A 23,407-nucleotide genomic window follows, 5' to 3' on the forward strand; every position below is an offset into this window, starting at 1 on the left:
CCCGGCTGTCACACTGATGAACATTGTGACTCAACCCACTGTTATATCATTCAGGTCATATGCACATATGCCAAAAATGAAAAATATGTCGAGGCTCAGATTCTGAATTTCAGACACCACCAAAATGTTGTTTTGTCATTAAACGACTGAAGTTCAACCTATGAACACAATTCAACATTAATGTAGTCAGAACACTGACTGTCAGCTGCATTTCATGTTACTTTGAGTAGATTTAGTTAAGTGTTTAATCTTAAAGTCATTTCAGCCTCATCTTCACTCAAATATTCAGATCATCTCCAAGATTCAAGGTGACAGATGACTTATCATTCATAAATGTGTAACATACACTAGGCCATAAATGTTTGCAGTGCATGGAAGCTAACAGTCTCAGAGCATCACTGTCCAGATGGAGTCAAGATGGAGACTATTGATTTTATTCTGAGCTGATAAATAAATGTAAACGCTGTCTCAATTACATATTTACGACTGAGTGGCTGTAAAAATATTCAAGTTAATTACACAAAATAGCAAACTAACATAAATCTGAATTTCAGTTTTTGTAAAACTGTAAACTTGTACAAATTAATTGGCTCCTTTATGAGTGAGGAAAGGAATCGGTGTGTCAGTCAGCTGGTTCAGGGGCAGCAGGAGGGCAAAGGTCAGTGAGAAATTCAGAGTTTGTTAAAGAAAACCTGTTAGCGAGCAGATCACAGTGATTGTTACCACGGCAGCTGACTCAGAGTTAAAGTTAATTCTCTTTCTGGAACAGGAAACCCTCCTTTCAATTCATTTCATTACTTAAACCCGGGTATATCATATTTGTATTCTTTATTCTTCAGATGTGCTTATCTGCAAATAAAACAGCCTAATGTAAAATTACAAGTGAAACTGATTCCGTAGTCAGATAAACAAACACGGTTGTATTTAAAGAAATATTGTGAACGCGGTCATCCAACACAATGGTGGCGGTAAAGTGAGGTGGCACCTGACTCATTTGGCGAAGAAGAAGAATTTTAACGTTGTTGGCGATCCGACTTCTTCACGTCATCAGGTCGCTGTGTCACATGTGTGTGGGGCTGTGAAAGCCTACTGGCTTAAAAAAAGAAGAGAAACAAACCAAATTTTTAGCAGCTGTAATTTCAGAAAATTGTAGTTAAAATAATAAAATGCCCAAAAAGGTGAAAGAAGAAGCAGAGTGGGTGGACGATGAAGCAACTCCGGCATCTGGTGAGAGACGCGTGAGAAGCTAGCCAGTAGGCTAAGTAGCATTACAGCTAAGTTAACGATAAGTAGCACAGATAAAGAGAATATAAACAGAAACAATACCGAAAACTCACAGTCTTCATTTAAAACTGCACGCTGCCAACAGTCGCTATCTCATAAATAAGCGCAACTGTCATGAATCCTGAGTATTGTCTGATCTGTTGAAGCCCAACTTTTACCAAATCGCTGTTTAGCTTAAATATGGTCACGCAGAGGCTCAGCACCGGTCGACTCAAGCTCATGTTGGTGATGGTACAGTACAGGTTTAGGGAAACAACCTGATGCCAAACGATGGATCAGCAAACAACATGCTTTAAGCTATTACACCACGCACCCATTTCCTAAGCTAATGCCACACTGTTAGTAATAACCCGTAATAACCCGTGTAACATAAAGGGAGAATAGTAAAAGAAAAAAGTAGAAACTGATATTTAATGAACGACAGATATGTCGCTGAGCCTTACCAAGTGGTCCGAATAAACTGTACTAGCTAACACACACACACACACACACACACATATATATATGTATATATATATATATATATATATATATATATATATATATGGATCCATGTTGCAGCATTTTAGAGGATTTGCAATTACGAAGTACCTAGGATCTAGATTTAACATGTGTAAGGCCTTCAGTATGGTAAACTGCCTGAAAGGCATTGCGTTTGGATTTGTACTTAAATACAACTGATTTGACAGCATATAGTAAATCCTGTGGTCTAAGCCTTCCTGAAGGTCTTTATATAAATAGAGATGGCATGTTCATTGTACCTGCATAGGGTTTCTTCCCACAGTCATTTATGTTAAGGTTGTTCTGAATTGGTTTCTAGGTGTGCATATAAGATAACTGCAAGTTGTCAGTGGTAAGATTGGTATAGCAATGCCAGTGTGTTTCCCAGCAGATTTGGCTGTGTAATTTCCAGCCTACTGTTGAGAAACTATTGTTAAAACAGACGACAAGCCCACCATCATTCATCTACGGATCCTACTGCTCTGAAAGGAGTGAATGGTTCTGTAGAATCGACTATAAAAAAAGTACATTTCTGAGCACAGATGCTGATCATTTAAATAATGATTTTTCGATGGCAGTGTGACTCTAAAGTGCTGTACTGTTTGTACGTTTTCTCCCCAACAAACACAACAATGTCGATTTCGCACCATCAAAGGCGCCTGCGGGTGAGAGAAAAGTGTATAAAGTGTGTAGTGAGGGGTTTTCCAGCCTTAAAACAGCTACAATAATTGTAAAAAATAAAGCTGGCTATTTCACAGATTTCACCTATCGCGGGTTATTTTTAGAACGTAGCTACCGTGACAACGAGGGACGGCTGTAGATTGAGACGGGTGTTTTGCAGAGTTATATCTGGGTAAATCGGACAGCTCAAGTGATTTTGGAGTATTTAGCTAGAGGAGGGCTGAGTTTTAGAAACTCTTCTACTGTATAAACGTGAAATCGCCCTGCTGTGAAACCACTGCAGCGTAAATTAAACTACATGCTGTTTGGTTGCAAGTATTTATCAAAGCAGAGTCACTGCCACCTGTGGGCGACTAACTGTCCCTGCAAAAGAAAATACACTGACTGACACATGGGACAGTGTTAAAAAACGATGTTTAAAACTGACTGAAGTTGTAGTCAGTGTTTAAGATCCAACATTACAAATTAAAAAAGAAGTAATCTGTGTGCTCTGTGGTGTGTGCACTGTTGAATAAAGACAGGAATTTACTTAGGAAAAGGGACAATGCATATTAATGAACATTTTAACAAATGTAAATATGCCAGGTTATAGCCTTGGGCTCATTTCCATCTGCAGACCCTTGTGCAGGTTTTGTGCTCACTGTAGATGTTATGGAGTGATCTCACTCTGGAAATGTGATTTAAAAACCTTAAATGCTGAAAACCACTCTGATCATTGAGAAATGTAACTTAAGACATCCAGAGAAGCTAGACTGTGTTTTTGTTTGGGTTTTTGGGGTGTAAATATTCTCCAACTCCTTCCACTGTGTTATTTTAAGTTGGCAGGAATACTGAAGACCAGACGGAAAGCTCAGCTCTTTCCAGCTCAGCACCTCTCAGCGGCACACAAGGTGCAAAACAAGACATGTTTTGTTAGCCCTAAATGTGTCGCCATTTCCTGTAGTCCTTAGTCAGTCGTGGTTGTGTGATTCATTTGTTTTCACGTGTTTCTTTTCAAAGTTTGTGCTTCTGAAATCAGCACAAACAAACATGCATAAAGCCAGCCAACCCCGTAGTGCTTCTACCTTTGTAGTACAGCTTTTGTCGCACTGACGTGCACTTGCTCACACTGTTGGTAAATTCCCTCTTCCATTCTACTAGGTTATGACAGTTACTATTCTAGCTTTATACACAGAATTTCCTACATCAGTGATGCCCAGTTGTGTTTCTGTAAAATTTCAAATCGCTTTTCTTTCAACAGAAAAAACTGTCAAAAAGGGGAAGAAAGATAAAAAGGGGAAAAAGTCTGTGAGTACATGTTTAATATAACATATAACATTATTGTTTTTTAGACAGCATGTCTCATTGGATGTGTTTTTCTCCAGTTTTTTGAGGAACTTGCCACAGAAAAGGTGGACGTGGTGCCTGTGAAAGACATGCATGGAAAACAGGTAATCAACATGACATGTAGGTGTTCAACTAAAACACTGAAAAGAACAGCATTCACTTTCTGTAACTTAACACGGGCAAAAAGACAGGAACATCTTACCAGAATTGGAAATTGTATCGCGTAGGCTGTTTTTTTTGTTTGCCCCCCTCCACCCTTTTTCACATTGAATTCCAGCTCATTCAAAAGCATGTGATGGAGCAATCCATCTTCCTGCCTGTAGGTTAAACAGCCCTGCTGAAAAAGAACCTGTGTCACTAAGCTCAAACTGGTCTTGAATTCTAAATAAAGCACCAGAAACAGTGTCTTTAAGATTCTGACTACTTGTAACATTTGAATTTTTTTCAAGCCTCAGAAAAAAAAGAAAGATCGGCGGAAAGGAAAAGGTGACGATGCAGATGATGAAAATGTCATGTTGACACTGTCAAAACTCTCAGTGGAAGCAAGTGATGAGGATTCAGGTATATTTCTAAAACAATATCATTCTTTTTCCTCATAAAGTGTATGACGCTGTTTCAATGTACTTATCTTTTGCTTCCACAGTCACTGTCTCCAGTAAAGGAAGTAAGAAAAAGGTTTGTCAGCACTCACAAACACTCTGCTTGACCTCCGCCATCAGCAACATTCACACGCCGACTCTGTAAAGCATCTCTGGTCTCTTTCAGGGTGGGAACATCTTTGCTGCTCTTAGCCAAGGACAGAGTGATGAGGATGAGGAAAGTGATTTGGATGAAGATGAAAAACCTGCAGAAAAGGTGGAGTACTCCATTTCATGTGGGTTAAGAGTGTTAACAGTTAATATTCCTGCCAGTATGGCTGTGACCATAATGTGGTAGCTTTATCTAAGTGCAGGCATTTAATTCTATAAATATATATATTACCAATGCAGACAGACAACACTTGCCTCAAGGGGCTTTAGAATATAAGAGAAGAACCTTGGAGCATTAACAATCAGACCTGTGAGCAAGCACAGGAAAAACTCCTTTCTAGCAAGAAACCAAACAAAAGAAGCTGGTGGTGCAGGAAGGAGAAGAGAAAGAAGGAGAGCATGGAAACACAAGGACAAAACTCAAACAATGGAAGAGACAAAAGTTAATGACAATGCAATAGAGACACATAAGCCATCTGTTGGTACATCCAGCAGTCTGCTACAGTCTGCATAAAAAAGCATTAAAATCACAACATAAGCTGTGTTCTTCCTGCTTCAGATAGACTGTGTTTATATCCATGATTTCATGTTATTGTTTATCAAACGGGGAAACATGTTTGTGGTCTTCTTTTGTGGTCGTCTCAGTGAATCTTGGCTGGAGCGTGCCGAAACTTGCAGTTTTGGAATCTGTGAGATCTCGGCTTCTAGAAAATGTGTGGTTTGCTTGGTTACGTGAAGTCGCGTGTTTGTGTTTCACTCCCGCATTCACACCCATGGGCAATGTAGATGAATCAGTTAACCTATCCCCACTAAGTGCATGTCTTTGGATGGGGGGGAGGAAGCCGGAGTACCCGGAGAGAACCCACGCAGACACGAGGAGAACATGCAAACTCCACACAGAAAGACCCCGATGGTGGAATTGAACTCAGGACCTTCTTGCTGTGCAGCAACAGTGCTCACCACCGTGCCACCGTGCTGCTGATATTCAGTTTCTGATTTTTTTCTTTTTGATAACATAACAGCGCACATACAGAATGTAAAACCTTTGTACTATTAAGAGAAGGCTGGTCAACATCTCTGACTTCTTTATTCCAGCGACAGACTCAGTGTTCTCTTTTTTAAAAATGCATGCTTGCATCAGATTTCCTTCGGTCTGCTGCTGGACACTTAATGTGTCTCGTCTGTAATGTTGGTCTGCAGACATTTTCCACTTTACCAAACAGCAGTTTCTGATTCTTTTACTGTCAGTCAGGGTCTGATGAGGAGGATGTTGAAGAGAAACCTACAAAGAAGACCAAGAAGGCTGAAGTTCAGTCCAAGGTGAGTCCTGCTCACATCCATACCTGTCAATGCGAGTTTCTTGGCAGCAACCGTGAACCATTACAAACATTAAGAGGTGCAACACCTAGAACCAAACAAATACCAGTCAATTTCTATTTTAAAGTCTTAGAGTCACTGGAACACGAAGAAGTTGGACAACAGCACAAGAGGAATGCCACCTGTTGGATAATGATGGAGTTGGTGTGCTTTTTCTCTAATGATGGGTTTTTAATCTGTCCACGTAGAAAGAAAAAAGTGCTCAGAGACCACGTAGCATGGATGAAGATGTGGAAGAGGAGGGTAGTGACATAGGTGACACCACAATGGTAAGTCTTTCTCCAAAGGTGTTGTCCTGTCTTCTCTGCTTTGCTCAGTGAATAAACCTTTTCTGACTATTACCCTCAGAGTGCAGAGGATGTCATCGCAGAGCAGGCCAAGAAGCCAGAAGATGACCTGTATGCTAATCTCACCAAAAAGGAGAAGAAGAAGAAGAAAAAACAGGTAATTACTCTCCATGCTGTTGTGTCAGAATGTTAAGAGAACTACCAAACCTATGAAAATAGCTGAGTCTTATTTAAAAACGAAAAGCAGTTAAAACTGGCATGAAAGTAAATGGCTGTATACTCGGTCATCGATCCGTCTGTCGACCTCCCGCTCCCTTCTCCCGTCACTCGTGAACAAGACCCCGAGTTACTTAAACTCCTCCACTTGAAAGGGTGGAGTGCCCAAGTGGGCCGTTCCAAGTCGAGCTGGAGGCCATCAGCTGATGAAGCCAACAGGACCACACCCAGAATGAGATGTCACTAAGTTCATATGCGTGTGAAGGCCTATATAGTGCAACTGCCTCTCAGAGTCAGAAGCCTTCATCGTCACTGTTTATGCTGTCAGTGTGAAATGAAAACATAAGAGCAGCCCTGCAGGATTATACACATTTTTGTAGGCACCATAGGCTGCTATGGCATCACGGGTATAATCTCTGTGGTCCTAAAGTAATTAGCATATTTTGTGCCTTGCTGTTGTTCTCATTTGTGTGGTTGTGCGTCCATGTGTGCGCCGTTCCTTTCAGATGGAGTATGAGCGTCAGGTGGCCAGTGTCCGTGCTCAGAATGCACTGGAAGGAGATTTCTCCATTTCCCAGGCTGAGATGTCTTCCAGACAGGCCATGCTGGAGAACGCCTCTGATATCAAGGTTATTATAGCTTTCTTGACACTTGCAGTGTTCTGGGACTACTGCCTGAAATTCTGTCCTATAAAGTTCTTTGAAAAACTAAGTACACCCCATGATTTAATAGCTTGTCGAAGCACCTTCCCTGAAAGTCCCTCCAAACAAGCCACGTGTGTCTTTTTCCTCATTGTGCTATCATGAACTTTAATATTTCACATGCTAACTCAGGCCTGTGAAGTCTGAGATGTAACTGCTGACCTTGGGCTGAATCTGCTAGAAAGATTGTGTTAACACACACCAGAGCAACACACACACCAGAGCAACACACACACCAGAGCAACACACACACCAGAGCAACAAACACACCAGAGCAACACGCACACCAGAGCAACAAGCACACCAGAGCAACAAGCACACCAGAGCAACACACACACCAGAGCAACAAACACACCAGAGCAACAAACACACCAGAGCAACACACACACACCAGAGCAACACACACACACCAGAGCAACACACACACACCAGAGCAACAAACACACCAGAGCAACACACACACACCAGAGTAACACACACACCAGAGCAACACACACACACCAGAGCAACACACACACACCAGAGTAACACACACACCAGAGCAACACACACACCAGAGCAACAAACTAGAGATGGCACGATACCACTTTTTTATGTCCGATACCGATATCATAAATTTGGATATCTGCCGATACCGATATGAATCCGATATAATGTTTTTTAATCAACAAAACTGTTTTTTAAATATCTTGCTGCATTTTGTATAAGTTCATACTCAAGTTTAAAACAACAACTACACTAAAGCTATTCTGTTATACCTGTATGCAAAAAAAAATATTTCATAGTTCAGCAATACTGATCAATCTAATAAACTTAAACCTGCACCATCCTCCCTATTCTGGTATTTTAAAGAGTACTTAGCATAAATATTAAGCAGCCTAACTAATAGGGTTCCAACTCCCAGCAACAACAAAAATAAATAAATAAAAAATAGGGAACCACCCCTCACGCTCCACCTCATGATGCTTAATCGACGTAATCAACCTTAATTTGATGCAGTGTGAAAAAAAATACACAGAAATCAATTATTTTTCAAGAAATATTAAATAGATTCAACATCTTTCTTCAACAAAATTGCAGACTGCACAGATGGTACCTTCCCAAAGGAAAAAGTACTATAGCTTACTAGGGTATATTAGACTTAACAGTTACTATATACAATAATGGACTTCTATACATTTTACATCAGATTAAAACTTTGGGTGTAAGATTCAGATAAATATTAAATAATTAAAAGCGAGACATCTTAAATGAGAATAAGAAAGAAAAGTATGTCTTTGTGCCCCCTTTCACTGTTCATGCCCTATCGGCCCCTCTGGCTAAACTTTACTAGATCCGCCCCTGCACAGTTACCAGCGTCAGCTACGTAGAAAAAGATCCTCGAGTAGAAAGTAATAATAAATACATTCTAACAACAGCTGATCAAGCTTAAACGTGCTGCTGTTGTTCAGCCGCTGGTTTCCTCTTTCTGGTGCAAAGTGGGCCAAAAGCAAACAAGAGACACGGACTCGCGACAGAAAAGCCGATCAGCTGATCATTAAGCAGTTTCATGATTGAAGTAGCAGCCGGAGAGCGAGAGGCAGTCGCTCGTTAAGCTTAAGGCAGGAATGCTTTACAAACATTCAGAGATGGACTTACACACTTGCTTTACTTCTCTCGGGGATAACTTTGTTGGAGATGAAATGCCGGGTTGCTAGCGAAGCTCCAAATGCTATCCAGACCACCGACAGGTCCCGCATGCCACAGCCGCTCTATCACGTGATGCATACTGCTCCGACGTGCTAACGTTCTGAGGTGAGTTACGGCGTGTTGCAAGTTTTGTGAGGTGCTTTCGTGATACACGGATTACATCGGATTACATTTTTTATTTTTCTCCGATATCCGATCCAGTAATTTAGGTCAGTATCGGACCGATACCGATACGTAATATTGGATCAGTCCATCTCTACAACAAACACACCAGAGCAACAAACACACCAGACCAACACACACACCAGAGCAACACACACACCAGACCAACACACACACCAGAGCAACAAACACACCAGACCAACACACACACCAGACCAACAAACACACCAGACCAACACACACACCAGAGCAACAAACACACCAGAGCAACACACACACACCAGAGCAACACACACACACCAGACCAACACACACACCAGACCAACACACACACCAGACCAACAAACACACCAGACCAACACACACACCAGAGCAACACACAAAACTTCAGAACTGAACCTGTTGGTACAGGTGGTCCTTTTAATCCCGGACAAAGTGATAACGATGTGCTTAGGCTTTCCCAGTTCTGCAATTAGCCTCCTTGAAACCTTTCACTTCATATGCCCATATACTGAAAAGGGTAAAAATGAACTAGGTATAGGAATTGCTCTTTTTTTTTTTTCTTCTTTTTTTTTTTTTTTTTTTTTTATTTTAAAAATGTAGTGTTTTGTTTTTTTTTAAATTTCAAATATTGTATAACAAGACAAAAATGGAATTCATTAAACTACCAAATAAACAAATTGGTACCCTCTTTCTGGCAGCACTTCTGCTATAACTTTGTTCGTGTTTTTTTTTTTGTTTTTTCTTTGAGCAATGAGGAATTGCTCATTTATTTTTGTTTTCCTCATTTTGTTTTTGTTACATTTCTGAATGACAGATTGTTGTCAGACTGTTCTTTCCGATCTCTGTCAGTGACTTTCTGCTCTGTGTGTTTTAGCTGGAGAGGTTCAGCATATCTGCTCATGGCAAGGAGCTCTTCGTCAATGCTGACCTTCTGATTGTGGCAGGAAGAAGATATGGTTTAGTTGGACCAAATGGGTAAATATCTTTTTGTCATCAGTACTTTAGCAGCACAGACACTTTTCAGTACCAGTTTCAAACTTGCTCTGTCATTTCATAACTGACTTTTGGGAATTTGACTATATTAATGTACAATATTTGGATGGAAGACAAGAAAATGGAGGAAAATATATGAAGCCCCTCAAGTTGCACTGTTGCACAGAATATCTTTATTTATTTATTTTTTTTTTCAGATCATTTTGAATCTTTTCATTTTCAGACGTTTTTCACATAGCTCTGCCCTGTGGGTGTGTTTCCAACCATGATGGTAACATTGATTACTTTAGCTGCACAGTGTACCAACAGTATGGATTTTTCTATTGTCGTGGTGGGACATGGTCTGTTCATTTTTCAGATGCGGAGACTCTCTCACTCTTACAGTCAACAGGAAACGTGGCGTCTTGGCTCTATGACATTTTCACAATCATAATGAGAATACTGTGGTTACAGTCGCTCCAAGACAATAAGAACAGTAACAGACTAACTCAGTTAAATAATAAAATATATCACAAAGTTAAAAAATATATGAAATAGCTCTGATATAAATATCCAGAATATAACAGATTAAATATATATGATTGACATTTTCCTCTTTTAGTGCAGAAGCAGCTCTAACGAACAAAAACCGTTTGGCACGCTGCTCGTTTGGAATTTAAAAATTGTTGCGTGACTAATATGAGGTTTTGACAGAGGCTGACGTTTTCTGGATGATTAAAAAGCATCGTTTTAATCACACTTTGTCTTGTCCTGACATGTAAACCCTTTTTTATATATAACATGTAATTGTATGATAATGGACTGCACCACAGTGGCCAATACATTTAGTTAGTTACTGTAGAGTTCTTTTTAAAAATGCTATATTGAAGTTTGGAGGATGTGGTGTAAAGCAGCTACCGTCACAATGGTCACTTTGTTCTCTGCCGCATCCTCGTCTTACAGTCACTTATATTTATAACCGCCGTTAAGCCGCTGCAGTACGATAGGTGTCGCCACTCAGACAATACCACCACATAAGCGCTGATGTAGAAAGAAAGAAGTGGAAACTTTAACCCAAGACTTTGAGTGGGTTTGTTCCACAAACACTCAAGTTTTTAAACTGTTCCAACGTCGTCCGCTGTATATCTGCATGTCTCTGAGCTTCTATGTGGGAAAACCATTAAAATGGAGGGGCACAAAATCGAGAGGGGCCCAATCGGCCAAAGTGCCACACAGTGTCGACACGTGAAGGGGCGTTGGCTGAGCACTTCACAAATGATCAACACCAACTCACCGCGATCAGGTACCCTGCTGGGATAATGAGCTGGCTAAAGGAGGAGATAAAAGCCACTGACATCAAGACAAGTTTCACCCCAAGTCCAGCACCCTGATTCTGTACGCTGAGCAGAAGGAAGGAGGCCGGGGACTGGTGAGCATCAGCACCATCCAGGATGAGACAACAAAACATCCACGAATACATCAGGAAGATGGCCCCAACCGACCGCCTGCTCAGTGAATACCTTAGGCAGCAGAAACCCAAGAAAGAGGAGGAACCATCATGGAAGGTATGTACCACCAGCAGACAGAGGGGGTGGCTGACATCCAGAAATCCTACCAGGGGCTGGACAAAGCTGGACTGAAAGACAGCACAGAGGCACTAATCGTGGTAACACAGGAACAAGCTCTGATCTGAAGATCCATAGAGGCTGGGGTCTATCACACCAGGCAAGACCCCAGCTGCAGGCTGTGTAAAGATGCCCCTGAGACAATCCAGCACATGACAGCAGGGTGCAAGATGCTAGCAGGCAAGGCATACATGGAACACCATAACCAAGTGGCCGGCATAGTGTACAGGAACATCTGTGCCAAATACGGCCTGGAAGTCCCAAAGTCAAAATGGGAGATGCCCCCAAGGGTGGTGGAGAATGACCGAGCTAAGATCCTGTGGGACTTCCAGATACAGACGGACAAAATGGTGGTGGCTAACCAACCGGACATAGTGGTGGTAGACAAGCGGAAGAAGACGGCTGTAGTGATACCGAATGACAGCAACATCAGGAAGAAGGAACACGAGAAGCAGATCCCGGGAACAACATCGGAGATCTCTGTCCAGAAGAGCGCAGTCCTGGGAACAGCTAAGATACTGAACAGGACCCTCAAACTCCCAGGCCTCTGGTAGAGGACCTGAGCTTGGAGGACAGACCGCCTGCAGGGGCGAGAGAGGAATGTTTTTAATATACATGTGTGCTTCAATGTTTGGTTTTTCGTTTATAGCGCTACTTGGTTTCTTCAGCATGGGCTCAAACACCAGGACGTATGTAAATCACACCAGGCACTTTGAATCAGAAATAATCTGATTTCTCGTGTTCATTTTTTCTTTCAGAAAAGGAAAGACCACTCTACTGAAGCATATAGCTAATAGAGCTCTCAGTATTCCTCCTAACATTGATGTGCTGCTGTGTGAACAGGGTAGGTGATAAGTCCCTCTTGTGCTCTGTCGTTTTTCTGCTGTGTGCCCTTTGTTATCACCCATTGACTCTGTGGAATGCTTTTGTTTGTTAGAGGTGGTCGCTGATGACACGCCAGCAGTTCAGGCGGTGCTGAAGGCGGACACTCGCCGCCTGAAGCTTCTGGAAGAGGAGAAACGGCTCCAGGCTCGTCTGGAAAAGGGAGAGGATAGTGTAGCTGAGAGGCTGGATAAGGTTGGTGTCCATGTGCACTACCAGACCTGATACAGTATACAGCTTATGAACATAGTCCTGCTGCCATATTTAACAAATTAATAAAGGCTTCCTAATTTATGGTGGCTATGAGTTAACCTTCAACTTTAAATGCATTAACAGTAAGTTATACAGCAGTGTGAGCAGAGACACCCTCGGGCATGCCACGTAAAGTGTATTTCAGTACTTTCATCGCTGAGCCAGAGGCTGTGTTTCAGCATTAGGTAGAGATGTAACGTTTGAAAAACCATCCAGCAGTAAAATAATTCCTCACAATGTTCTGGCAGACGGTGCTTCCCTTGTCGACAGCCTTCCCATTAATAATGGACCCACATTAAGAGTCCTTTGGTGATCTTTGCTGGCCTGTATGCTGATTATCTGACTTTTCTCTCCACAGGTCTATGAAGAGTTGAGGGCAATAGGAGCTGCAGCAGCTGAGGCCAAGGCGAGAAGGATATTGGCTGGTCTGTCATTCACTCCTGAGATGCAGAACAGACCCACCAAGAGGTTTTCTGGAGGGTGGAGAATGAGAGTTTCCCTGGCCAGGTGCGCTGCAGCAAACATCCTCAGTGGAACTGGTATAGCATCAACCTGTCTCAACCTTAACGTCTGTGCCCACAGAGCCCTGTTCATGGAGCCCACTTTACTGATGTTGGATGAACCCACCAACCACTTGGATCTGAATGCTGTTATCTGGCTTAACAAGTACGAGTCATCTTTCTAACCAATAACAGCTCATTTAAATTTCTAACTGGTTCTCATGAAACATGTTAGCCTACTTCTCACAGTGAAAGAGACTCAAGTCTCTAATTATGGTGCAGTTCCATACACTTTCCAACTGGTATTGTTGGAACCAGTGGTGCTGGAAAGAACTTTTTCTGTCTCTGATTTCAGCAAATTAAATGACATTTAACCATTATTATTATGATAATTTTGGACAAGTAGGTCTTATCTTAATTATTAACTCGTTTAAATTTGGTTCGTGTGAAAAATGAATGACACAACATTGCCATGATTTGTTGTTAACCCTTTAAGACCTACCATAGAACCAAGTCCGCCAGAGCTTATATTATATTTTTACATGCTGTGGAGCCATTTTTGGGAGCATTTCAAGTTGCTATACATCAATACAACCATTATAGCCCAAACTTTAATAATATGTCTGCATTAGGTGCATAGTAATTACATAAATTGCAAAAAAGTGCAATAAACTACAAAAAAATTGAAAATCGTTTTTGTTTTTTTAATATATATTTCTAGTTAGAGAAATTTAAGAGGCTTATCCCTCAAAACTGTAAATACAAAAAAGTTACACAAACTAGTTTCCCACCACAGGAAATTTATTTTGAGTGTCTTCATAGTTTTATTTTTGAAATACACCAATTTTTATATACTGCAGGAAAAACGAAAATAAATATTATAGTGCAAATTTGCAAAATAACAGCATATGCATCAAAATAAACTATTTCCAGCAGTGCAATATGAGTCCTAAGCATCCCAGAAACGACACATAAAGTCATAAACTCAAACATAACTTTTTAAAACACATAACAAGTAAAACACAAGCTCATAAAGCCCCGATCGTAAAAAAACTACATTTCCGCAAAATGACGTCACTTCCGGTTTCGGGCAGGTCATGCGGTCATGTGATAGTTCACGCTGATGGACGTAGGAAGTGTTACAAACAGCTGATGGATCGGCGAAGCGTGTTTCTGGAATATCATGTTTTTGTTGCTGCAAGTGATTTTTATGCAGTTTTTGCAAAGCTATATGTGGAAGGAAACCGTGACCTAGGACAAGCTGATGGCATAAGATGTAAGTACAACTCCTCCAGTTTCATATGCAAAAAAAATTATTGCGCTAGCTTACGTGGTTGCAGAGCTACCGGGATTTAAAAATAGTTACGCAAAACGGAGCGTGCCCGCTCCGATCGGCTGTAAAGGGTTAATTTATTGAAATTGCTGTACAGAAGAAAACGTCACATTTTTCTTTCCTACAGTCTACAGCTTCCATCAGCTATGAAAGTAGCTTCAGTCTTAGTAATGTGACTCATTTGTTGTTCTTGACTGTTCTTTCCCACCTGCAGCTACCTTCAAGGCTGGAAGAAGACTCTCCTCATAGTTTCCCATGACCAGAGTTTCCTTGACGATGTGTGCACAGATATCGTCCACTTGGACAACCAGAAACTTTACTATTACAGAGGGAACTATTGTAAGTGACAACGTGTCATCGCTAGTCACTAATTACTTGCAGAGAGAGAAGTTTGTGCGAAACTATGTGATTTAGTTAAAGACATTAGGACCGCTTTACCTCAGTTCTTCCTCATTTTTTAAGTGACCTTCAAGAAGATGTACGTGCAGAAGCAGAAAGAACTGCAGAAGCAGTACGACAAACAGGAGAAGAAACTCAAGGAGCTGAAGGCTGGTGGCAAGTCTACCAAACAGGCTGTGAGTATGGCTTTCTCTTCACTCAAGTACACCTGAGCACCAAATCAACTAGTTACAAAAATACTGTCTTCTCAACCAGGAGAAGAAGGATTTAAAATTTAAACAAAATCCAACCGTTTAGGCTGTCAGGGGAACCCGTCTATGATCAGCTGATCACTCTGTTGCAGTTAATGCTGCTGTAATATGCCTGCAAGGTCTAGACTCGGCAAAATATTTCTTAATTTCCAGGTGACACTTTTATCCGTCTGTTGTGAGGCTAGTGTCCCTGCTGACATCACTTACGTTGTTCCATTTCAGGAGAAACAGACTAAGGACGCCCTGACCAGAAAGCAGCTAAAAGGCAAGAAGAAGGGAGGTCAGGAGGAGGAGAGCAATGAGGCCACAGAGCTGCTGAAAAGACCCAAAGAGTACACCGTAAAGTTCACCTTCCCCAACCCACCTCCTCTCTCACCACCCATACTGGGACTGCATAGTAAGAACATGTGCACCTGCTCCGAGCGTTCAGTCTACTCTCTCTGATTCCCAGCTGTACAGGAAATGTTTCAGGACAAGCGACATGTGAATATCTCAAATATGAAACCGAGCTTGCTGTGCTCTGGGCACCCACAAACCAAATTTCTTTTCTATTTTCTTTTTAAAGCCTTTAAGTAAGAACAAAAAGAGAGTTCTTAGTCCAAGCTGTGTCCCAGATGTCACACCGGCACTTTTGTTAACATGCAGCGTAGATGGACATCATTTATTTGAGTCATTTTTTTATCAGCATTTATTAAAAAACAATGTTGTTTTTGTGCATAACAAAAAGCTCACACTTGTGCAGTCAAAATGTAAACTAACAGACGCTGAGCATAATAACAAAGACAGATTTCACAGCTGCTCTGTTCCCAACTTCTACTGCGTGACCGACAGCCTGGAGTTTGAAGTCTGCTTCGTAACCATGTCTCTGAACAGGTGCCATTTATGGCCCTTATACACACACAATACGGTAATATTACGTTGAAGCACAGTACGTATCACTCCGCGAGGCTCCGGACTACGGTAGCCGTAATGCTCCAACAATCCATCAGGCGGTGCGGCTTCGTAGTTTAGTCGAACTAAAAAATTTTGAGCGCCGTGTAGCACAGAAAATTGGTTTGCAGTCAGTAAGCACATCCAGAACTCATACATAAGGCGCGCTGTGGATTTTTGAGAAAATGAAAGGATTTTAGTGTAAGCATATAGTCCGAAAATACGGTATACGAGTTTTGTAAGGTGGTTTGTTTCGGGGCAGGAGGCTGGGATTCAGCACACAGTTTCACACACTCTTCATTTGCACTTTATGGCGCTGTTGTAAAGGGTGAAAATACTGGTAGTGCTCCAACCTTTAGTCGGGACACTTTCCCAACATTCTCTACAGAATACATTATTCTGCTGCTCGTCTGACACTCCAAATAAGAGTAATAATAATTATGACCAGCTCCTCTTTGATAGCTGCCGTGCCCATCTTGTGCTGCCTGCAGGTGAAGCGATGGGGGAGGAGGGGGAGTTGTGTTCAGTGAAGGCGAGGCAGAGTAACGCTGTGTAGAGACAAAAGTGGACGAAAGAGAGGCAAACCTGCGGCTCCACAAGTATAATTATAACGTAACATAGACTATGTCGATATAAAGGATATTGTCACAACTTATATCTCGTATAAAAATATATCGATATATTTAAAAACTCGATATATTGCCCAGCCCTGCTGGCACACTTCATTCATATTCACATCTCCCCCCCTCCTCCCCTACTGAGCATGTGCTTCTTTCATTTTTTAATTCAAACCTAAACAATACACTTCATCTACTTACTTCTCCAGTGTAGTGAGTGGATGGAAACACTGTGTTACTCTTTCCTGTGACAGGTCACCTCCTGTGATCCTGGTTCTGTCCGTGGGTCCTAACAGTGTATAAATATCAACATAAAGCAGTTAACAAGTGGAGTCTGTGTGTGTTCAGTAAATACTTTAAATGATGCCATCTTTAGGACAGAAAAGCCATAATGTAGAAGATTTCCTGTGGCTTGTTTAATAATGTAACAGTCATTTCATCTTGTTGATGAAAACATTTGTGCCACCTGCAGGTGTAGACTTTGGCTATGAGGGTCAGAAGCTGCTGTTCAGAAATGTGGACTTTGGTATTGACATGGAATCGAGGAGTAAGTATTCGGCTTCATAAGAACACTTTCAGTAAGTAATCGGGTACTTTTTAGCCTCTCATCTACACGTAAATGTCATTTTAGGTAATGGAAAACAAAGCTTTTGAAAAACTCCTTCCAGGGTAACGACTTTGACATCGAAGACGTTGAGATTTTGTCTTGCGTCTTTCTGTTTTATCCAGATTGTATTCCATGTTATTGCTTGTAGGCTTGCGAGACACATTTCTATACAGGAAGGATTACATCACCACCTGGTACCCAGCATCTTCTAAACTAAATGTGGAGGCGCTGCTCACTGTGTTGTTGTGAATGAGATGCTGTAATGTATCACATTTTATTCCTCTCTTCCTGCTGTAGTTTGTATAGTTGGACCCAACGGTGTTGGAAAGAGTACCCTGCTGTTACTGCTTACTGGCAAATTAAATCCTGTAAGGCTGGAGACGTAAAGCTGTAATATTCAAATTTACAAAAACTTACAATCTGCTGACTTAACAGGATGTTTCACTTTTCAGACTAAAGGTGAGATGAGGAAGAATCATCGGCTGGTGAGTAACTTCCTACTGATGCTTTAAGGGTTTTACTTTTAACAGTTGCAACCATTTTGATGCATAGTTCCCCACTTTCAGCAGCTCAGATGTAACTGGACGATCTCTCCCGTACTCTGGCTGTTAGCCGTCTTACTCTGCTGTCTTCCTGACCTGCACACAGGCACAGCAGATGGCTGCCCCTCCCTGAGCCTGGTCCTGGAGTTTTTCCCTCCCTCTATTGATGCTTACAGAGGGGTTTCTCTCTAATATTGTAGGGTTTTTAGCCTAATATTTAAAAGTCGATGTACAAACAGTTTATTGAGATCTTTCTTCTACAAGTGTCTTTGGATGTTGGCTGTCTTTTGTTCTATTCGCTGTGAAGGTGATCCCACATGGTTTAACTGATAATGTTCCACTGTCTGGCTTTGCTTCACTGCACTGACATATTATATTTGGGATCATTGTCGTGCTAAAAACTGAAGCAGTGGCCAATTAGAGCCTTTCTGGTTTTACATATCGATGGTCAACCCACTTATGTGTTCTGTAGGTTTTGACACAGCCTGAAATTATGACCGAGCCGCCACCACGTTTTACAAATGACTCTAGACATTCACTATTTACCTCTCTGCTGACTTCGTCCATCTGTGTCGATGATGATTTGAATCGAAAATTGGATTCATCACTATATAAGATCAGCTCCCACTGATTTTCAGTTCCGTTTTGGTGGGATTTGTCATACCTTGGTCTTCCTCTGTGGTTGAGAACTCATCCTTACGAATGGCTTTGTGACAGCTACATTTTCTAATGAGGGTCTTGTTTTATCCTCCATTTGTCAGATTTCCTCCATTTCTGCACAGAGTGTGAAAAAGCAGCCAACATAAAAAAAAAAAAGCTTTTCAAAAAGACAAAAAAAGGAGGTGTGGCTGAAGACTTTTGCACGATAGTGCTTTTAGTAGCTTTTCACTGGAATTCAGATCAGCTTTGTGGTACAGTGCCATTTATGAGACACCAGACAATCAGACTAATGAGGCTGGAAAACATGAAAGAGGCTGGAAAGTTGAGAAAAACTGTCGCACAGATGAAACCAAGGTTAACTTTGCTGCTCTCAGTTTGTAGACCACAAAACTTGCCTTCTGTTTTACTAGGAAACACTGAAGCTACAGCCGATGTGGAAATCTGGAATACTGTTTTCACCAGCTAACATGTAGGTTTTTTCTGTGTGCAGAAAGTGGGCTTCTTTAACCAGCAGTATGCAGATCAGCTTAACATGGAGGAAACGGCCACAGAGTACTTGATGAGGAACTTCAATCTTCCCTACCAGGATGGCAGGAAGTGCCTGGGACGTTTTGGCCTCGAGAGCCACGCCCACACCATTCAGATCTCCAAACTCTCTGGTATAAACATAAACTGGTGAACGAGAATGTTTATTGTACTATCTTGTGAAGGAAATATTTTCTAATAGTGTCTGGATTTTGTCTTCATCAGGTGGTCAGAAAGCCAGAGTAGTGTTTGCTGAACTGGCCTGTCGTCAGCCTGACGTACTGATCTTGGTAAGCATTGTTCGGTCTTTTGCTCTTCCTCGTGATGAACACTTTCTACTGTCTTGTTGATTAATCGCTTCTCGTCTCACAGGACGAACCTACCAACAATTTGGACATTGAGTCAATCGATGCTTTATCAGAGGCCATCAATGAATACAAAGGAGGTGAGACTGGCTGCTTGGTCAGTTCAGTAGGGACGACTATTCTAACTGCTTAAGTGCTCACATAATTCACACATCTATTTCAAATGCTTGAAGTAATGTGCTAGATGGAAAGCACTACTGTGGAACAATTAAGAAATTCTTTATTTATCCCATATTTGGGAAATATTTTTATTTTAAATACTTTTAAATGACTCCATCCCTCTGTTTACTCCTGGCTTGGGCAGAACCTTTGGAAATGATATGGCTGTGCCTGCCTTTATTAGGACCGCCTCCTAGCAGACGCACCCATATCAATGTGAAGTTATCACACTCACAGTTATGTGCCCACACTGTCACCGTGTGGACGTTCAGAATAATTATATACATGGAAAAGTAATTGCAACTGTTTCTTCACCAGCACCAAAGTCGTAAATGAAAAAGTAGGGACTTCTGCAGCATCGTGGAGTAGGCAGCTAGGGGTACATGTAGACGCGCTGTTAAAATATAATATTTGTACTCAAAAGAATGAGTGAGCTTTGGTTTTATCAATAAATCTTTAGACTCCAGTGTGTATCGGAGCATTAACATCTTGACTTTCTCGTCCAGCTGTGATTATCGTGAGTCACGATGCACGGCTCATCACAGAGACACAGTGCCAGCTCTGGGTGGTGGAGGACTGTACCATCAACCAGATTGATGGAGACTTTGATGACTACAAGCGGGAGGTGCTGGAAGCCTTGGGAGAGACTGTGGTCAGCAAGGCCAATCCCTGATCAGAGCTGATGCCAGGGCACACACCTGCTGAGCCCTCCAGTGTGTGTGAGCACACATAATATGGATCTTCCTCTGGACTGTAACATCTTTATGGGGTTGAAGTTGCACAGATACTGGATTATAAATATGTAGGTGATAAAATGTCTTGAATTATAATCTGCTTAAATAAAACAGGAAGTGATTCAATTTTTCATTGTGGTTTATTGTACAGCTTTGTGCACCTGCAGAACAAACATCACAGGGGCTAAAAACAAACTCATTTTTGCAACAGCATGATCAGCGCCTCGCTCACTTTAAGTAAGCTTTATATGTCTTTTTGACTTTAGCCACTTCATTCTCATCAGGAAGTATTTCCCCATACCATGTATACCAGTTGTCACCTAAAGTTAAGGATGAGGGTGGTGGTGTGGAGCCCACAGCATCATGGGAATTGGAGTAGTCCTCCCCTGAAAATTCCACATATGGAATCTGAAAAGGAAGCAAGCCTAGAAGAGAAGAGTGTTTTTAAAATGATGTCTTTGTTCTCTCATCAGTAGCTGTAACTTAATGGTAAATGGTCTGTGTGTAAAGCGCTTTACACTATACACAATCATCCACACAGTCACACACTGGTGATGGCAGCTACATTGTAGCCACAGCCACCCTGGGGCGCACTGACAGACACTGGCGCCACCGGCCCCTCTGACCACCACCAGTAGGCAACGGGTGAAGTGTCTTGCCCAAGGACACAACGACCGAGACTGTCGGAGCCGGGGCTCGAACCGGCAACCTTCCGATTACAAGGCGAACTCCCAACTCTTGAGCCACAATCGCCCGCTTGACACGACTTACCACTCGTGTCATTTCATTTTATTTCTAACAGCAAATAAAACTACATTTGAGGTCATAGTTCTTAACTTGTAGCCTGAAACTATACTTTAAGACTGAGCCAGTTACCTAGCATGTAGCTAAGCTGGAAGTTAGACAAATTAAATGGGTTGCACAGAAGATGGTAGTTGTTGCACTAGAAAAGATTAGTGCAAGAAGGTGTGCTTATTTAAAAAGGTGCTATAAATGCACTATAAAGTGCAGTATAAGTGTTATAAAGTGCTCTGGTGGAGATGAGTGGCAGCTAAGGCTATCACGATTCACCTACCGTGATCTTGTGCTGTGTCAACTGCCTCATTTAGCTTCTTCTGCTGTTTCATACACACACCTGAAGGCGGCAGAACCATCAGAACATGAGTGGAACATCCTGCTGCATTAATACACTTCCTAACATTGGTGGTATTACAACTTGCCAGTTCGAGTGGAATCCAACACCATTCCAGTGTGGGGACTAATGAATTGCTGCAACAACTTGACATTCTGCAAGAAAAATAAATTGCAGCTTACCAACAAATGATAGACTTTTTGCACATGAAGAGCTGGAGAGGACCATAGCAGAGTAACAGCGCAGCCACAGGACCAGTATCTACTCCTTTGTATGAGGAGGACCACTGCCCTACAAAATGACCTCCAGCAGGCTGCTGCTGTGCAGGGTTATGACCAAACTGTCATAAAGACGCTCTGATCATTCATTACTGAGAGAAGTAGCTGACAAGATGTTCTCATTCTGCTTTGTTCTTTTCATTAGTGTCAAAAAAATGAAAGTACTGATCTGCAGACAAATCAGACATGCAATTTATTTTTGCCAACCACGTGATGTATAAGAAAACTACAGCTGATACTGGCCTGTCGCTGATACGCGCCAAGATAAAAACTTCACATCATAAGAACAATATTATTTATTTAAAAAAATTAAATCTGGCCCAAAAGCTCCGGCTCAATACAGAAAACTTCAATATTCTCCAAGTCCTTAGTTGGTGTGTGTGAGACCAACATAGTAACCCACCTGATGGTGAATGATGATGTTTGGATCACGACAAATTGGGCAGGGGTTTCCACATATCTTGTCACCTCTCTAGAGACAGAAGTGCCCTGGTTATTTTGACAATCTTAACATAAGTGATCTGTGGTTAAAAAACAACAACAACAAACAACTGAAATATTACAATGCAAGTCTTGCGAGTCTTCTGAGGGGGGATGCCTCCTTTGTGGTTCCTCCTGTAGTCAGCCCACACTGGACTGCTTCCATACCTTTCAATATACTCTGTCAGGGTAAGGAAAAGCAATGAGATCACAAAATGTGGACAGAAGGCAACACGTCTGTCGAGGTACCTACGGACACTTACCTTCACTCTCCAGGTAATCCCAGGGCCTGTCCTTGTAGCGGGCTAAAGCCTCAGTAGCCTGAGCAACAGCCTCGTCCTGAAGCGATGCTGCTTTGCAGTACGAGTGTCTGGGATGTATAAATGGAGACAAAGAAAGACATGTCCTTGCAGGTAGCCTCTGTAGACGGGACTGAAAGCACAAGAAATGACCTCATCACACCATAAAACATCAAAACGTCCTTTTCATAAATGTAGCCTAAAGCCATTTGAGAACTTTGAAAAACTGTTTAGAGTCTAATTCTAAATAACTTGTATATCAACCCCAGTTCAATCAAATGAAGTGTCACTAAGCTGTAAACCCCTCCACCCCCAGGCAGGAGCAGCGTGATATAGATCTATACTGGAGCACACACCAACTAAAGACCAGCTAAACCACTATCGTGATGAAAAACATATCAATTAGTGTTTTCATTTAATTATTATGCCTCACTTACAAACAGATATCTGATATCCGTAGGACCAATGTCTATGTGGTAGAAAAACCACAGCACTAACAAAAGCGGTACAACACAACAAGGCAGCATCCAGCGTTTTCCCCGCACTTAATATTCGACCATACATGTAATGTGTTAGTCAGCACGTCACATCGTTTTAATGAAATATAATACCTGATACTGACGAACTGAATACGAAATTAAAGGCGACACACGACATAAAAACGTCGCGATGTACTTCATGGAGGTAGCCATTTTCAGATCCTACCCGGGTTAGAGGTAAAAGGTGAAAGGTTAAGTTGCTTCTCAAGTATATAATCTAAATCTAAATCATTTCGGTAATAAATCAATCTTAGTTGATGCAAAACTCAATCCTGCCATTTTCATTTCAATTAGTTGAATAAAGACGATTATTTTAAAAATGAGGCGTTCCCGTTAGCACAAACATGTGA

At 41.6% G+C, this 23,407-nt stretch overlaps 2 protein-coding genes across 4 annotated transcripts; one reads left to right on the forward strand and one right to left on the reverse strand.

Moving 5' to 3' along the window:
- Positions 1-997: 997 nt before the first annotated feature.
- abcf1 (ATP-binding cassette, sub-family F (GCN20), member 1) lies at positions 998-20,455 on the forward strand. 2 transcript variants are annotated; one of them, XM_026155445.1, is made up of 26 exons: positions 998-1,227; positions 3,285-3,356; positions 3,707-3,753; positions 3,831-3,896; positions 4,242-4,353; positions 4,436-4,467; positions 4,558-4,647; positions 5,790-5,861; positions 6,107-6,187; positions 6,267-6,362; positions 6,928-7,050; positions 9,851-9,951; positions 12,332-12,417; positions 12,511-12,650; positions 13,066-13,214; positions 13,290-13,373; positions 14,755-14,879; positions 15,003-15,115; positions 15,413-15,587; positions 17,210-17,284; positions 17,642-17,712; positions 17,797-17,829; positions 19,037-19,205; positions 19,297-19,361; positions 19,444-19,516; positions 20,102-20,455. In XM_026155445.1, exons 1-26 carry the CDS (start codon positions 1,167-1,169, stop codon positions 20,266-20,268), a joined length of 2,478 nt encoding a protein of 825 aa, XP_026011230.1. In that variant the 5' UTR covers positions 998-1,166; the 3' UTR covers positions 20,269-20,455. The 2 variants fall into 2 exon arrangements, with proteins under 2 accessions (XP_026011230.1, XP_026011231.1); XM_026155446.1 differs by lacking the exon at positions 3,285-3,356 and having other exon boundaries at positions 1,000-1,227.
- On the reverse strand, positions 20,451-23,314 carry mrps18b (mitochondrial ribosomal protein S18B). Of its 2 annotated transcripts, none has more exons than XM_026155449.1 (7): positions 23,130-23,314; positions 22,483-22,651; positions 22,303-22,400; positions 22,143-22,211; positions 21,550-21,616; positions 21,405-21,464; positions 20,451-20,754 (listed from the first exon to the last, which is right to left on the reverse strand). In XM_026155449.1, exons 1-7 carry the CDS (start codon positions 23,208-23,210, stop codon positions 20,558-20,560), a joined length of 741 nt encoding a protein of 246 aa, XP_026011234.1. In that variant the 5' UTR covers positions 23,211-23,314; the 3' UTR covers positions 20,451-20,557. The 2 variants fall into 2 exon arrangements, with proteins under 2 accessions (XP_026011234.1, XP_026011233.1); XM_026155448.1 differs by lacking the exon at positions 23,130-23,314 and adding an exon at positions 22,956-23,085.
- Positions 23,315-23,407: the final 93 nt, after the last annotated feature.

This window comes from Astatotilapia calliptera, chromosome 22, assembly GCF_900246225.1.
Source record: "Astatotilapia calliptera chromosome 22, fAstCal1.2, whole genome shotgun sequence".
In the NCBI taxonomy this organism is placed as follows: Eukaryota; Metazoa; Chordata; class Actinopteri; order Cichliformes; family Cichlidae; genus Astatotilapia; species Astatotilapia calliptera.

Excerpts from the sequence above, each read along its gene's own strand:
- abcf1 (XM_026155445.1), top strand. The coding sequence starts at position 1,167 with ATGCCCAAAAAGGTGAAAGAAGAAGCAGAGTGGGTGGACGATGAAGCA. Across the intron at positions 13,215-13,289 it reads ATGAGAGTTTCCCTGGCCAG|AGCCCTGTTCATGGAGCCCA; the intron begins GTGCGCTGCAGC and ends CTGTGCCCACAG. Across the intron at positions 19,206-19,296 it reads TCAGATCTCCAAACTCTCTG|GTGGTCAGAAAGCCAGAGTA; the intron begins GTATAAACATAA and ends TGTCTTCATCAG.
- mrps18b (XM_026155448.1), bottom strand. The coding sequence starts at position 23,045 with ATGCTGCCTTGTTGTGTTGTACCGCTTTTGTTAGTGCTGTGGTTTTTC. Across the intron at positions 22,652-22,955 it reads CGGATATCAGATATCTGTTT|TCCCGTCTACAGAGGCTACC; the intron begins GTAAGTGAGGCA and ends TTGTGCTTTCAG. Across the intron at positions 22,212-22,302 it reads AGACTCGCAAGACTTGCATT|AGAGGTGACAAGATATGTGG; the intron begins GTAATATTTCAG and ends TTCTGTCTCTAG.